Genomic DNA, 17,572 nt, shown 5'->3' with positions numbered 1-17,572 from the left:
TATGAGATACTTTGTCAAATGCTTTGCTGAAGTCAAAATATACTATATCTACAGCATTTCCTTGATCCACCCAATCAGTGATTCCATCATAGAAGGAAATTAAGTTAGTCTGACATGACGTATTAGTTACAAACCCATGCTGACTCTGTTTAATCACTTCATTCTTATCCAGGTACTGACATACATGTTGTTTAATAATTTGTTCAAAGATCTTTCCTGGTATAGAAGTCAGACTCACCGGCCTATAGTTGACTTGGTCCACCTTCTTACCCTTTTTGAAGATAGGGACAACATTTGCTCTTCTCCAGTCTTCTGGGACTTCTCCTGTTCTCCAAGAATTTTCAAAGATTATGGAGAGGGGTTCAAAAATTTCTTCTGCTATCTCCTTCAGTACTCTGGGGTGTAATTCATCTGGACCTGGAGACTTGAATTCATTTAGGTTAGCTAAGTGTTTCCTCACTATCTTTCTGTTTATAGATATCCTGGATTCTTCTATTCCCTTAATAGGACAGTGAAGAACAGTTGATGTTACATTTCCTCTCTGAGAGAAAACAGATGCAAAATAGGAATTTAAAAGTTCGGCCTTCTCAAGATCCTGTCTTACCATTTCATCATTTTCATCCTGTAAAAATCCTATAGCATCTTTGACTTTTCTTTTACTTTTGACATATCCCCAAAATCATTTATTATTGCTTTTGACATCTCTTGCAAGCCTCAATTCATTGTCCGCTTTAGATAATCTGATTTGTGCCCTGCAGGTTCTGCAGACAGCATTATATTCTGCTTTAGATATGCCACCCTCTTTCCATTTTATAAACATTTTTTTCTTCCTTTTTAGCATGTGCTTAAGTTCTGTGTTCATCCATCCTGGCTTCCTTAAATGCTTCCTATTCTTCCCTTTTTTCAGAATTGTTAACAATTGTGCTTTGAGAATTTCATTTTTCAAGATTTCCCATCCTTCCTGGACATTTTTGTCTTTAAGGATATCTGTTGTGAGTTCATTTTCCCCTTCACTACTGAGGCCCGAGGAACTCCCTCTTCTGGTGAAGAAAGGTAGTGAGCCTGATTGTCAAACACCTGGGGCTGATGATGATGACTGGCTGAGTGGAGTTAATGACTGGATATAAGGCTGCCGACGCCCTTCTGGCCTGCGGGTGATTTCTCTGTGGACTTCTAGGAAACCAGTCTGATTCCTGCTCATCTAAAGCTAAGATTTCTGCTTTGCCTTTTTGCATTAGTGTTTTGTTTTCCTTGCTTTTCTGGATTCTGCCATTCCCTGCTGGGGTTAGCTGAATCTCCTTTTGCCTGTTGCTCTGTCTTCAGAATATTCCTGAGTACTGACATAGCTTTTTTGAAGCCTAGCGTCTTCAGGGCCTTTTTTACTGTCAGTTTGTTGGCTCTTATTTTCATAGGGTTTTTCACGGATTGCAGACAGCAGCCTTCCTGTCCTTTCCTATCTAAGCTAGCGTGGGCCCCATCTTTGCTCAGTCTATCTTTCTGTCTGTTTTGTTCTTTCTTCTTGCTTCACCGTCATTATATGTGGGGGGCTGCCTTTTACTTTGGGGTCTGCTCTGGGGCAGTTTAGATTTCCCTTTCTGTCTTTAGGCTATGTAGTCCTCCGGCTGTGATCGAGGGGCCTAGGGCATCGTAGGAGCCCCCCACGGCTACTGCTAGTTGTGTTGATAGGTTCAGGGGTCTGCAATCCGATAGCTGCCAACTTCTCTGGTTTTCTGGACTTAGCTAGCATTACTATTTTTGCCTCCTACGGTGACTCAATCATAACAGATATCCAGCCATTGGATCCCTCCAATTCTCTTTCTGAATCCCTTAAAATTTGCCTTTCTGAAATCTAACCTTGACGTCTGAGTCTTCACAGGTCTTCCTCCTCTAGTTATCCAAAATTCTAAAATAGCATGGTCGCTACCTCCTAGGGTCCCAGCCACTTTTACCTCCTCGACCATTTCCTCCCTGTTTATAAGGATTAGATCCAAGGTAGCAGTTCCCCTTGTTTTCTCCCCTACCTTTTGGAAGATAAAGTTGTCAGCAAGAGAGGGTAAGAATTTCCTTGACCTGTTAGTTTTGCCTGAGAGAGATTCCCAACAAATGTCTGAATAGTTGAAATCTCCCATGACAACTATGTCATATATTTTGGAGAACTTGGCCATTTGATGCATAAAGAGTTCATCCATATCTTCAGCTTGCACAGGCGGCCTGTAGTAAATGCCTACAATGGTGTCCTTTCCATTGCTCTGTCCTTGTATTCTTACCCAAACAGTTTCCACAGAACTCCCAGTCTCTGAAGCTTCAATCTCTGTGCAGATATACGTGTTTCTAACATACAATGCGACACCTCCTCCTCGTTTATCAAGTCTGTTTCTTGCAAATAAGTTGTATCCTTCTAGTCTTGTATTCCAGTCATGTGTATCGTCCCACCAAGTTTCAGTGATTCCAATGACATCATATTTCTTTTCCTGTGGTAGTAGTTCCAATTCTCCTTGTTTGTTGCCCATGCTTTGTGCATTAGTATAGAAACATTTTAGTTTGTGATTGGTTTCTCTTTCTCCAATATTTTTATTATTTAGATTCTTTTGTCTTTGTTCTTCCTTTCCACTTCTAATAGCAGAGTTCTCAATAGCATTTGTCAGGTGTATGGCTTTTTCTGGTCTTTTGCTTCCCTTCCCATGTTGTTCTAGTTTAAAGCTCTCCTTACAAGTGTAGCAAGGCGACTTCCAAATACTTGTTTTCCAGTCTTCGTAAGGTGCACCCCATCTCTAGCAAGTAGTCCATCGTAAAGGTAATTCACTCCGTGATCCATAAATCCAAATCGTTTCTGACGGCACCATCGACATAGCCAGTTGTTCACCTGCAGAATCTTATTCCACCTCCTTGTTCCATGGCCATCCACTGGGAGGATGGAAGAGAAGACCACCTGCGCTCCCAGTTCTTTCACTTTCTTGCCTAAGTCTTCAAAGTCTCTGCAGATGGTTTCCAGGTCGTTTCTTGCGGTGTCATTTGTCCCCCATGTAGCAGCAGGAATGGGTAGTCATCGGTAGGTCTGAATAGTCCTGATATCCTGTCAGACACATCTTTAATTTTTGCACCTGGAAGACAGCACATTTCTCTTGAAGTTATATCCGGTCTGCAGATAGCGGCCTCTGTTCCTCTCAACAGGGAATCCCCCATGACCACCACTCTCCGTTTCTTCTTCACAACATTTTTCTTTCTCCATCCAGGAGGATTCTGAAGGCGTACAAGGTTGCTGTTTGTGGGCAAAGTCTTATCCTGATGTATTTCTTTATCGCTTTCCTGCGTGAGAGCCTGGTACTGGTTCCTGAGCAGTATGGGTGCTGACTGCCTCCTGATCCTCCTGCTTCTCTGGGTCACATGTCTCCATTCCTCTGTTTCTTCAGGTGCACTTCGAATTTCTTCTCTTTCTGTAACATGAAGAGATAATTCTGCTCTGTCTAAGAACTCTTCACCTTCCTTAATGATCTTCAACGTAGCTAACCTCTCTTCGAGATTTTGCAACTTTTCCTCCAACAGGGACACAAGCTTGCATTTGTGGCATGTGAAGTTTGGCTTTTCCACTGGTAAGTCTGTAAACATGTAGCAAGAAATGCAGCTCACCAAATGGCTCCTGGCCTCTTCCATATTGAGATTTCTTAAAAACGATGAAAAACTTTTCAGCTGCAACGGCCAAAACCCAGTGATCGTTGAGCTCACGGAGACTCTTCACTTATCCCAGAAGGCACTGGGAATATGCAAATGATCTCCTCAAGGCTCTTCCCCTGGTTTTCCGATTTCCTCTTTTCAGCTGCAACGGATCCAATGTAGGGATCACTGCCAAAATACAAATTTTATTGGTAACAGAAAGACAAAAGCCTTATAAAATCATTTAAAAGTCATAAAATGACATGAACACAGCACAAGGCTCATAATAGAGCCAAACAAGACTCCCTCCAGTGGGTAGGAACATATACAGATGGCTCTAAAATGCGCAATGACAAGCCTGCAACAGTATTACATTATCAAAGATGTACATTTATACACAGGTCTTAATGATCCTATACAAAAGTGGATCTATTTGAATTGAACATCGTACATGAACATCGTACCAATTAGGTATGTCGCCGCAGCTGCTGTACATATTTGCTCAATATCTAGTATATTTATATGAGTGTAATAGACTGACTCTTCAGCCCCTGACGAAGCCACCTTGCGTTGGCGACACGCGTCGGGCACTCCACAAGCTCCCCCCATGTAAGTGGTATCACATTTGGACTATGCAGGCAGGATCCAATCTTTGCTTTATCAGCTTATTGGGCTACATTTCATCCGCCATACCTTATATAGGTTGTTGAATCCTCTTGTATTTCATGTTTGCATTATGCCCCACTCATTTATATGGCTCTTTTTTCTGTGCATCTTTATAGCCTATAACCGTTCATGTACAATGTTCAATTCAAATAGATCTACTTTTGTATAGGATCATTAAGACCTGTGTATAAATGTACATCTTTGATAATGTAATACTGTTGCAGGCTTGTCATTGCGCATTTTAGAGCCATCTGTATATGTTCCTACCCACTGGAGGGAGTCTTGCTTGGCTCTATTATGAGCCTTGTGCTGTGTTCATGTCATTTTATGACTTTTAAATGTTTTTATAAGGCTTTTGTCTTTCTGTTACCAATAAAATTTGCTTTTTTGCAGTGATCCCTGCATTGTTGGTCAATAGCTTTTTCTCTCAATTTTACACCATAGGACTCGTCAAACACCATTTCCAGTTGTACGCATGTAATTTACCATGTCCTGACCTATTTGGCCGTCTACTTTTTACCTAGGGATCACATCACATTTGTACCTATAATTATGCATATTGTGATTGTTATTTTTTGTAATGAATAAACTTTGATATTTTGAGGCAGCAATGTCAGCATGTGCCGTGAGTATTAGCTCCGAAGCAGCTTAGAGGCTACAGGTATAAAGGACATAGTAAAGTGCCATCTCCTCAATAACTGCTAATCCGAAGAAGCTAATATGGGAAGATTGTCCTACAACATTACAAATTCCCACTGGTGTAAACCAAGAACATACCGGTTTAATTTCTTCCCTGTCCAGTTTTCTCCGGTAGAGTAGAAGTGAATGGATGGCATTGCCAGCTCTGGCAGCTTGAATTGTGGTTGGCAACACATATAGGTAATCCTGGGAGGGTAAAGAAAAATAATAGACTAAAAATATTGATAGAATTTACCAGTAAAATACACTGATGATCCTTCAGTTAAGCCTATGACAAGGTTTGAAAATGAAAAAGTGGCAACAGAAGTTTTTGCATTTTGAGAATAATCCTGGAAAACTACTCAAACATTGCAGCAAAGACTTCACTTTTTTTTCTTTGAGATGGGGATTTAAGGGGTTGTCCACTACTCTGAGAACCCCTTCTGAATCACTTCGTTTCCCCCCAGTAATAACACCAGCTTTACTCAACTCCAGTGCCAGCGCCGCTCCAGTGGTGTCGGCACTGACTCTTCTCGGGCTCACGTAACATTAAGTCACACAATCCCTAAGGCCAATCAGCGCTGGCTTCACTCAAAAGGGGTTGGCCAAAGAGTGGACAACGCTTAAGAATGAGGCCCATAGCAGAGTGTTGCACATAGGCTACTAAATCCCCATCGTAAATTGTAATTTGTAGATAAATCTAGTGGCAGGTGTTTTGTTTTTCCTGCAGTGCCTCCATAGGAATAACAAGTCATTACAGGTTTCCCATAGATATCAGTGGACTGGCTATAATGCACGACGTGTACCATCCTGCAGAGTGAGTCATTGTGGCTGCTCTTCATTCTGGCTAGTTGTTGACAGTCTGACATCTCTTTACTAATGAAGAATTTTCAACTTTTCACTTTAAGGCCACTCAAGGTCTAACATGTGAGATGGTTACACTGGAATGAAGGCGTCACGGGCAGACAATAAATGGCAAGTGCATCTTCATGTTATTAACCCCAGTGCACAAAGTTCACGTTTGTCTGATGTAATAACAGGAAATTGGTGAAGGGTGTGCAAATGTACGGTCATAAAATACTCCTAGCCACGCTATGCTCCAACTGTACACTCGCTCACCGTACTTTGGTCGCTTCATTGGAAAAGTTTTATCACATCCTTCTAGTAATAGTACAATAAAGGAGATAACACAAATTGCAAGTATTAGATCAGAAAATATTCGAATAAATGGCTACGACCAATCGTGTTGTCAAATATTCAGGAAACCAATGTGATAAGACAAACCCTTTCTCAATTTGGACCTGGCCCAGAGAAGATGGCCACAGGAACCCTCCACGACCACCAGTTGTGCCATTGGTCTTACATTTCACCCTACGGAGGCCACTACACGTGAAATGTGGTATTACAAGCCAGCAAATTAATGGGTGACAATTAGTGATGAGCGAGCATACTCTGATAACGTGTTTTCTGAGCATGCTCGGATGTTACCCGAGTATCTTGGGCATGCTCGAATAATATGTTCAAGTCCTCACGGCTGTATGTTATGCAGTTGTTTTACAACTGGAACACATGCGGGGATTGTCTAACAAACAGGCAATCCCCACATGTGTTGCGGTTATCCAAACACATTCGCTCATCACTAGTGACAATAAAATATATGGATGGGTGACATTAGAATACATGGATCGGACGGGTCATCCAAAGTGAGAGAAAGTCTTATAGGGGTTTAGAGCATTAAATTGGGAGATACTGTATAATGCCGAGTAGACACAGGTCTTCAGCTCCAGTGTCGCCTTCTCTCCACTCGCTTCATATTAAATATTATAAAATCAATAAAAATTGAGTTTTCTGCTGTGAAAAACTCTGATATTAGCACACTCACCATTGCATAGTAATTACTGTTCACCATGATGGGCCCACGGCCTCTGAGGTAGATATATTCTTCCCACCAGTCACTGACCTGGAAACATATGTAACGTGTGAGTCCAGAGTGTGTGCCATACAACATTTATCAATGTGGCGTTTTTTACAGAATGATATAAAACAAGGCCAGCATGCCTATAGTATTACATTAATGTTTCTAAAGTGTAGAGCAAATATGGCATGTGTTTTCACTTTAAGTACTTGGGTAACAATTTTTGATAAAAAAAAAAAAAGTAGCAATAATGGAATTCATGCAATCATTAATTGTAGAGCACAGTGGCACCATTTTTGTATACCTGTCTGCATATTGGCCACAACGTAAGTCCACCTGCACATTAATTTAAAGGGTTGTCCATCAGTGATGAGTGTTATCCGAGCATACTCGAAAAACATGTTCGAGTCCCCGTGCCTGTATGTGTTGTGGCTCTCACCCTGTGCACATGGTCAGATCTGTCATATAGCCTTTATTGAATGGCTAATAATAAATTTTATTTTTACAGCGCCGACATATTCCGCAGCATTTTACATTTCAGAGGGGATTTGTACAGACAATAGACATTACAGCATAACAATAATCACATACAGTAGATTATAACAAATACCAAGAGGAATGAGGGCCCTGCTCGCAAGCTTACAGTCTATGAGGAAAGAGGTAGACACAAAAGGTGGGTGTTAACAGTTGCCCTGATTGTATGGGCCAGCCGTAATGTTAAGTGTGTAACAGTACAGACACAGAGGGCTAATGGATGCATAAAGCATGTGGGAACATGATGCGGGAAATCTGGTTATGGTAAACCTTTGAGCTGTGCCACACAGGGATAGATTAGGTTAATGTGTTGAGGCGATAGGCCAGTCTGAATAAATGCGTTTTCAGGGCACGCTTAAAATTTTGGGGATTGGGGATTAATCGTATTGACCTGGGAAGTACATTCCAAAGAATTGGCGCAGCACGTGTAAAGTCTTGGAGACGGGATTGGGAAGTTCTGACTATTGAGGATGCTAACCTCAGGTCATCAGCAGAACGGAGGACGCGGGTAGGGTGGTATACTGAAACAAGGGAGGAGATGTAGGGTGGTGCTGAGCCATGGAGGGCTTTGTGGGTGAGGGTAATAAGTTTATACTGAATTCTGGAGTGGATGGGTAGCTAGTGTAATGACTGGCACAAGGTAGAGGCATCGGTGTAACGATTGGTGAAGAATATGATCCTGGCTGCAGCATTCAAGACAGATTGGAGGGGGGAGAGTTTGGTAAGAGGGAGACCGATTAGAAGAGAGTTACAATAGTCCAGACGAGAATGAATAAGAGAAACAGTAAGAGTTTTTGCAGAGTCAAAAGTAAGAAAAGGTCGAATTCTAGAAATGTTTTTGAGGTGCAGATGACAAGAGCGAGCCACTGATCGAATGTGGGGGGCAAAGGAAAGCTCGGAATCAAGTATGACCCCAAGACAGCGGGCCTGTTGCTGGGGAGTAATAGTGGAACCACACACAGAAATAGCAATGTTGGGTATAGGTACATTAGTAGAGGGAGGAAACCAGGGCTGTGGAGTCGGTAAGCCACAGTTGTGACTCCGACTCCTGGATTTTATCAGGCTCCGACTCCTTCATAAATGGCCAATTCATAACAAATTTACTGTTGTAAAATATTTAACATCGTGCTTATTCAGTTTCTCACCATCATATAAGTAATCAGACCACTTAGAGCAAAAACTACATTTATTAGAATACAATTAGAATATAGCAAATAACTTTTATAAACTTTTCTAAACTGTAAGTAAATATGCAATAAACACTTTTCTGCAGTTAATAAGAAGAAATCTATAAATTTGTCCTCAGAAAAAGTATTGCCTCTGTCAGATCCTCCTTCATGGATGCTCTCAAATCTGATCTAATTATTTTGAGAGCAGAGAACAACCTCTCTACACTAACTTGTGTTGGTGGCAAAGCAGTAACCACTCGGGCAACATCTCTGACAATGTCAGGATACAGAGGAATCGCTTGTTGCACTGTTATTTTTGATGAACGGTCAAATTTCTCAATTTCTTTTAGTGCACATGAAAAATTCTGCTGAAATGTACTGGCTGTGTTCCTTGATGGGGATGACTCTTCTATGCGGGAACGCTTTGCACGGTCCTTGTGATCCATATATTTTTCGAAATTAAATTCTTCATCAGTTGATGATGAGGGTGAAGATGTGGCAAGACGACCAAATTCTTCTTGTTCCTCCTGACTGTTCTGCAACCCTTTCATCCTCACTGCTATTTCAAACAGAGCTTCTTTTCCTTTACTTAGCTGTTGATCATCTAGAAGAATCTGATGCATTGGGTCTACATAAACAGCTGCCAAAAGAATGTTATTTTGTAATAGTAGCTCCTCTCTCCGTTTCAATGATGTAGCAATGCCACTTGCAATTAACCCTCCTCTTTGGGACAGGCGAAACATCAGGTTCTTCCACTCCTTTAAGAAAATACCTGGAGTTAAGTCCTCTGCTTGTAATTTTTTAGTCACTGTAAATGGGTGCTCTAGCAATTTTTCCAGCTGTCACCTGATTCCACTGACTTTCATTTAGCGTCAGTTGAGGGTTAGCCATGTCTACAAGAAAGGTTTTCAGTTCAACCAAGCGCTGAATCATTAAGTAAGTACTGCCCCATCGTGTGGCTTGATCAATAATTGCCCCTTTTCCAGCACGTCTCTTCAAAATTGAGTCAACTTTAGGGGTTCTGGCAACAGTAGCCAATTTTCTCACCTTGCCAATCAGTGCAGCAGCATGTCCTTCTTGCAGACTGTCTCTTATAGCCAGCTGTAGCGTATGCACAACACAGCGCATGTGATGAATGAAAGAACATATTGACACAGTTTCAACAAGATCATCTAAACTATCATGTTGCTGTTCATCTGAAGCAACTTCAGTTTGCTCCTCAGTTACAATACAGTGTTCCTCTATTTCAAACATTTCTGTGTCTGTGGACCCAGAATGTTCTTCTAGCTGCTGGTCACCATCATTACTCTCATTCATTAGCTTAATAGTACTTATCATATTTGAAGCATTGTCAGTTACGACAGAAAGAACTTGCTCTTTTTTAAGTTCATAGTCTTGCAGAACCTTTTCCACCAAGACCTGGAGAAACTCACTGGTGTGATGAGCTTTGGTGTCTTTTACTGCCAATGTCTTGGTAACTATTTCATTTTTGTCACAAACAAATCGGACATTGATGGCAAAATAGTTCACTCTGACGTGTGCAGGCATCCATTTTAAGAAACAGAAAGCGTCCCTTGAGAGTTTTTTTAAGTTCTTCCTTTTGTTTAAAAGCTTCTTCGATTACTAATTTTCTAATACTCTCTCTCTCCAGAGAAACACCAAGCTTGCGGGCCATTTCCCCATTCAGACACATAAAAGCTGGTCGTGAAAATAATGAAATAGGCACACTATCCTTTACAACAAGCTCTATGATCTGTTTTTTAAATGTATCTACTGTCATTGTCACAGTAACTTTGTCACTGACAAAATATCTTGCAACTGATGGCTGCAAAGTTCTCTGCTCCTTTGTTTGGCTGGAAGAGCTGGGCACTGGTTCATTGGTTTGGATGCAGTCTTTCTCATCCACTGCTTTCAGTACTTCTGGATGAAAGCGCTGTAAATGTCTCTTTAGATTAGAAGCTCTGGTAGGAGCATTTTTATCTTTGCCTGAATATGCACTCATCTTGGCTTCACAGCATTTGTTTTCGTCTGGATCATTTGTCATACACTGACAGACATAATGCTTTCTATCTTGAGTGATGGTGAAATGTTCAAATACAGCTGATTTAATGTGATGCTTCTTTGACATTCTCAGGTTTTTAATTCTGCATTCACAATCCAAATGACAATTGTTTTTCCTAAAAACAATTGTACAAAATTATTGCCAGGTCGTACAACTGATATAGTGGTCAGTAATACTGTTATTATTCCTCATGTACTCACAGTTAACTGATGCAAAGTTTGTTGAAAGGATAATACTTCTTACAGTCTTCCTCTTCTGAGTAGCAGGCAGCTGTGAGATGCTTGGAAGACGCACACCTAGTATGATCTAGTCTAGAGGAGGAGCTTTACTACTAAGAATTTGCAACACATTTTCACTTTCAGTTTCATACATTGTAAGTAGGGGGGTTGGTGCAGAATGAGGTTAACCAAGTATAAGATTAGATAAGGGCAGTGGAGAACAGTGACACACAAGAAGTAAGAAATGTCTCTATCTCCAGCAGAACTGCTTATCACTGTTGTTCATAGTTTGATAGAACATATATATTTGAGTAACATTTATAAAATTCATATGAAAGTTCAATTATGAAATATTAATACATTTTTTTTAAAGCTGGAGTCGGAGTCGGTACATTTCTACCGACTCAGACTCCAACCAAAACTAACTCCGACTCCACAGCCCTGGAGGAAACACCAGGAGTTCAGTCTTTGACAGGTTCAGTTTCAGATATAGTGAGGACATGATTTTAGACACAGCGTTTAGACAATCGCCGGTGTTTTCTAGAAAGGCAGGCGTGATGTCAGGAGAAGAAGCGTATAATTGGGTGTCATCAGCATAGAGATGGTACTGGAAACCAAATCTACTGATTGTTTGACCAATAGGGGCAGTGTACAAGGAGAAGAGGAGGGGGCCTAGAACCGATCCTTGGGGGACCCCAACAGTAAGGGGAAGGTGAGAGGCTATATAATGTATAAGAATATATTGCTCAAACTTTTCTTAGACAGAGAGAAGGACGCCCAACACGAAAACAAAGTGAAAAAAAAAAAAAAAAAAATGGAACCAGATGAGAGTCCCTAAAAAAAAAGCAGACCCCACTCGAGTGTCTAGAGGACACTAGTGATGCAAAAATATATTATATAGTCTCCTGTTAACGTTAATGGGCACCTGATAAAGCACCTATTGCAGTAGAAATGTGCAGCTGCCCACAGCTTCCCTTATGGCCGATTATAGGGCGATCCCGCTGCCAGCCCTATAGTGATCACCCAGCCACCAACAAGTCCTTATTTAGGGAAGGGGTTTTCCATAAACTGATCATTACTTTAACTCTTGTTAGATCATTTTCCTTCTTGACCGATTATCCAGAATGATTCTGCATGATCTGGATGGCCTGGATTTCAGTAAAATGTATGTTCCGCTGCTTCAAATTTACAACAGCTCTGCTAAATATAAGCAGCAGTGAGACAATGACGGCAGTGTTTCAGAGGAAATGACAAAACTGACATTTTTCTCAGCCCACATAAGCTGTTTGTGCAACCAACAGCAATAAAGTAATATTAAAATACGTTCAATCTTTGTGATCAGTTAGTAATTATAATAGCTGATAAGCTCATTAGAGTAGTAGATTTCTCTGGGAAACACCTGATTACCACTGAATGTTGGCATGAGTGCAATCTGTAAAGTGCATCATACTCCGCTTCCAGTAATCAATGCGGACTAAGAATTGTGCAAGATCAGAGGGACTTAAAGGGAAGTGGCCAGGTCAGGATTCCCTGTGTAAGTAAATGCAGTAGCAGGTTAGGGGTTATAATTAGCACCCAGGGCATGGCCGTGTCATAGTGGGCACTCAGCGGTGAAAGGTGAAAACATTAGAATTGCATTGCTCTATCCCAAACATCGGGGCAGTCATGTCAGTTCTTCACTGAAGCCCATTGTCGAGTTGACTGACATTTGGCTTTGCCTGTGAATGTGCTGAGCGGATTATCAATCAACTGAACAGAGGACATGAGGAAATTATTGAAGAACAGCCATTGATTCTCAAGTGATGGTTTTCCCCATTTGTGATGCCCACCTCCGTTACAAAACTCCAAAATTATCCAAAGTAGTATAAACCCATGTCTAGATCTTAAAATGGTCCTGCAAGAAACTTGACAAACATGTATAACACTTACATAGTTTGTGGCCCACCACGATTTTAGCTTCAAGTACCACTGAAGTCTTGGTCCCAAGTTGGCGGCAAAATCTTTGGCAAGACCCTCCATTCTCTCAAACTGTTCTTTGTCCATCAGTGGGCTAACAGACTCCAAGTACTAGGGAGACGAAGGAGGATTGTTAATATTTGTAGCAGAATACATGTCATTCTTTTGATCCTCTGCTCCTGCTTTTCTCTAAGTGGACTCCACCTGGTCTCATATCATTTCTTCGGATCCTGAGTCGAGCTTAGGGAGTCTGAAAAATTGTGTAAAAATGTCTTCTTCCTAGTGCCATCTAACAGCAAGCTGCAGTCACAAGGGTTTGGCAGAAAAGTCCATGAATGATTTGCGCATATAATGCCAATGCAATACATTCAAGTAGGCTGCTTACATCCGAGGTCAGCCAGCTTAAGGAAATTTTAAAGCATTGAGTAGAATTTTATCACCTAACCCTAAAATAAGTTCATAGCAAATATTTATAATAATATTCTGAACATACCTAATATTTTCTTTGTAACAAAGACCTGACCTTTCGCTATCGGTCCTGGACACGTGCGTGCCAGCACGTTCTCAGAGCTGTGTAAAGGAAGATAGTTGACTACTCAATTTGGTAGCTTGCACCGTTCTCTTTGTATATCATGATTTTGAGAAAGACCTGGGATATTTATTGACTTGATCAGTCAGCCAGCCCCTTAACAGTTCTGATGACACAGGAAGTGTGCTAGAAGTGGAGCAGCCGCAACTAGGACCACCACTGACGGTGAGAACCAATTATTGGAGCATCTATTATAAAGACTTTATTAGTATACATTTCAATCATTTTCTGGACGGAACTAAAAGTTATTTTTTGGAAGGCACATTGAATTAGTAGCATAGAGTTTGGCTCAGAAGTTATTCCTGCCTTTTCAGGAAAGCAACCCCACAATTATAAAATACAAACATTAGTATAACCAGGATGGCAGGCAAAGCAGCTGCTGTAGACTCAACTACTAAGTGAACTCCTACCGCTATACCAAGGCAAGATGCAGTTAGTGCTGACTACGGATGAGTAATTGTACCTGCACAGTGAAAATACATGTGCTACACCTGCATGAACGCCACGGATATGAGGGCGATACAAAGGAATTATTAGTTCTATTGAAATCCTGGGGAAATCTTACTCAGAACGACCATTAATTATAATTATTCACAGTATAGAAGGTAACGGTTTACAGGCACACAGCTATTACACAATTCTGAGCTGAAGTTGATCAGAGGGGTTTTATTAAAGCTTCTTTTCATCGCACAGAATCACTTCTCTTCATGCAATGCTTCATCAACATATATGAAAGTCTCTTTACAAACAACTTCTCTACACACACAGTGTTTTAACCTAAGCAGAACTGTGCCTTGCTCATGCAGTGAGGTGGGGGATGGGGATGAGTTTGGTGCTGTAGCTCTCTCACATATCTTGTGGTAATAAAGATGCTGTCCTGATTGCTTCTTTGATTACAGCAATTGCTTCCCAGGAAGAACTGGTCAATCCAGCTTGTCGGATTTTTGTCTTGACAGGAGACTCTCTAGCACACGCCTTACTCTCAGATGTCCAGGACACAATAAGAACTTTCTCAATATTCCCTTTGGCTAAGCTAACCACTCCCTGTCCATTTTATACCCTATAGTTGCTAGATGATTCTAAATTAACAGTACAGTTTCTGTCACACTATGACATGATTATCATCACATATGTATGCAACAGTCGTATGGTTTTTTTATGTACTGTTAGGCTATGTGCACACACTGCGGATTGGTCTGCGGATTTTTATCTGCAGAACTGCAGGTAAAAGGACCTGCGGTTTTACCTGCGGTTTTGCCCTACGGTTTGCCACCTGGACAATGGAATAGGTGGCAAACCGAAGCAGAATCTGCAGAAATAATTGACATGTCAATTGTTTCTGCGGATTCAAAACCGCAGCTTTTCCGCAGTTAAAAATCCGCAGAGTGTGCACAGCAGAATGTTAATCCCATAGGATAACATGCTACTGTACACTGTCTGCAGAACTGCTGCAGTTCTGCTGCGGCCGGAACCGCAGCAAAAACCGCAGCGTGTGCACCTAGCCTTACAATGCGTGTTGTATTATGTTGCCGCCTGCCCTGCCCCAGTACTGCAACGTCGACACGTGCATTTCTCTTGTGAAGTAGAAAGACCAAAATAATGAAGGTGGTCAAATTTGCTATAGACCCCTATGGTTATTTGTTATAATATAGCTCCTGAAACCAAGCAGCTCTGTAGTGCAGTAATAGTGTATAAGCTAATAAAGCAACAAACACAGGCCTAACCAAAGTCATCATCAGTATATTAGGAGTAGGGTGACATGCACATCAGTGCTGCAGCAGAATTGCATCCTAGACAGTTGCATAGTTTTACTCTTGTACTATTTACAAGTTTTGCTTCTTTGTAGATAGCCTCAATCTCATTGAAGCATAAACTATGCGCCCACGATCCGGAACTATGAGCGCTTTGAACGCAGCATATTTTTGCCGAGTCCAAAGCGCTGCGTCTATTGAACGCAGGTGAACCTACATGTGTTCACTGAACCGTGCAGATTTACCGTATCCAAATACATTTCTATTGTTGAAATTTCTGCTGCGGAGACTAGTGCCCCCGCAAGATAAACTGACATCCTGCGGTCCAGAAAGACGCCATGCATGTCTGTGTCCATGGGCGATTCGCAGGCTCACATATGCTGTAATATCCGGCCACTGGGATTTTGACGCTGCATAAATATGCAGAGACAAAACCACAGCAATTCCTGATCGTGGGCACATACTGTGAGGAGACTAGACCATGGGGACTTGTACCTGCTTGGCAAGTATAACGTCATGCATATTCTGTAGGCCAGCTCCTATATCTAGGGAAGGAAAATGTGCAGACCTAGCACCAGGCAAACTAAGGTAAATGCAAAACACACCTGGACCAAGCCCTGAATAAGGACATAGAAACAACCACCACCACCACCACCACCAAATGCTATTCACCTGCAGACGTAGGGTTATCTGCAGGCAAGTAGCTCTTAAAACCAGTGTAGTCTGCTTACTGGAGCAGTGGCTACAGGGAGAATACGTTATGTTCTCCCTGTAGCCGCTCACTTTCACTCATCAGGTGGTGAAGGAAGCCCCTAGAGGAACAGCTCACTACACAGGGAGGATGCTGTAATCACTCCCCGGCACTTGGACAGTAAGGCTGTGTGCCCACAAATGGGGTTGTCAGTGTACGGGGAGTGATTACAGTCATGCACACTGTATGCTTATCTTACTAAAATTAGAGAATAATCTAGAGGATATATGCTGAAACAATGGATCATGTTCTACCTTTTATCATTCCAATAAGGCGCCAGAAGCCAATACTCTAAACTCCACACTTGTGAAAGCACGACATTTAACAAACCCAGCATGTTAGAGATTGTGCAACTTATTTGGAGCATTATATAAAAGGTTACAAACCTTAGTGGCTCTCCACATGTTCCTAAAAGAGCACATAAAATGATAACACGTGACCCTTCCAGGCTTTAATCACAATATGCTTTTAGCCATGCAGTTTTACAGCTACATTTTTACGTCAAATTATTTTTTTTGGCTATGAACACAAACTGGGTATTTATACCGAAACTGGTGCCCAGAAAAAGTAGAATCTGGCTAGGACAATCATTTCCTAATCATTATTCTTAAAAGGGAATCTGTCACCAGGTTGTAGAATGAATGCCTTAGTGGTCATTTCTCAAAACAAATAAAAAAATACACATGTAAGAACACTTCTTTTTCGCCCACAGCTGCAGTAATATCACTGACATAGTTATAACACATCTGATTGAAAACATGAAACATTTGGCAAACCCTGTGGCAGCTTAATTGGGCAATATTTACAGAAATCTTGCAAGAATTCTGTCTACAAGTGATGTACAATAACAATCAATCATTTTTATGACACAGAAACTTCGTTTTGTTGACAAAACATACCCTTTTGACCGTGTCCTTAACAGCTGGCACAGGTAGATGCGGAAGAGAGGTTTGGAAGCTGTAAAGCATAGGCTTTCGGCCAGAGAACAATTTCACCATTCCCTGGAAAACAAAGCACACTTACTGATACACGAGTGAAAGATTAGTTGAGTAACAGATTGTCAACTGACACCAGCAATGAACTCATTCTACTGAAAATTCCTGCTGAAAAACGGTGTTGGTCTGGGACTTCTTGGGCACCTCAGAGGGTAAATGATGGACCCTTCATCTACACAGAACCTGTGCACGTCCACTTTAATTGCATCTTTACCTTTCAGGTTATTACACATGCACAACATATCGATAATGTCTCAATCTATTTGTTAATAAATAGTGATGGGCAAGTAGCATGGTTGCTCGGGTCTCCTCAAGCATGCTCGGGTGGTCTCCAAGTATTTTGGCGTGCTCGGAGATTTAGTTTTCCTCGTCTCAGCTGCATGATTTGCGACTTGTAGACAGGCTGAATACATGTGGGAATTCCCTAACAAACAGGCATTCCACACATGTATTCAGCCTGTCCAGCAGTCGCAAATCACGCAGCTGAGACAACGAAAACTAAATCTCTGAGCACGCCAAAATACTCGGAGCTCACCCGAGCATGCTCGGAAAAACACCCGAGTAACGAGTATACTCGCTCATCACTATTCATTTTCTTTCCAAACCACACTTCAATAATGTTCAGCTACATCCCCTG

At 41.5% G+C, this 17,572-nt stretch overlaps 1 protein-coding gene across 2 annotated transcripts in view; it reads right to left on the bottom strand.

Annotated features, from left to right (window-relative positions):
• Window positions 1-17,572, bottom strand: part of CPT1A (carnitine palmitoyltransferase 1A) — a 119,654-nt gene that overhangs the window by 72,993 nt on the left and 29,089 nt on the right. For both annotated transcript variants that reach the window (XM_073573902.1, XM_073573903.1), the window contains exons 6-9: window positions 16,840-16,941; window positions 12,823-12,960; window positions 6,878-6,955; window positions 5,095-5,202 (exon numbers count right to left, since the gene is read on the bottom strand). In XM_073573902.1, coding sequence (XP_073430003.1) covers window positions 5,095-5,202; window positions 6,878-6,955; window positions 12,823-12,960; window positions 16,840-16,941 — 426 coding nt within the window. The remainder of the gene's footprint in view (window positions 1-5,094; window positions 5,203-6,877; window positions 6,956-12,822; window positions 12,961-16,839; window positions 16,942-17,572) is intronic.

The sequence above is a fragment of the Dendrobates tinctorius genome, unplaced genomic scaffold (genome assembly GCF_039654945.1).
Source record: "Dendrobates tinctorius isolate UK_male_01 unplaced genomic scaffold, ASM3965494v1 ptg000037l, whole genome shotgun sequence".
NCBI lineage: Eukaryota > Metazoa > Chordata > Amphibia > Anura > Dendrobatidae > Dendrobates > Dendrobates tinctorius.
The sequence above is the reverse complement of the archived record's forward strand: the minus strand, read 5'-3'. Positions and strand labels throughout refer to the sequence as shown.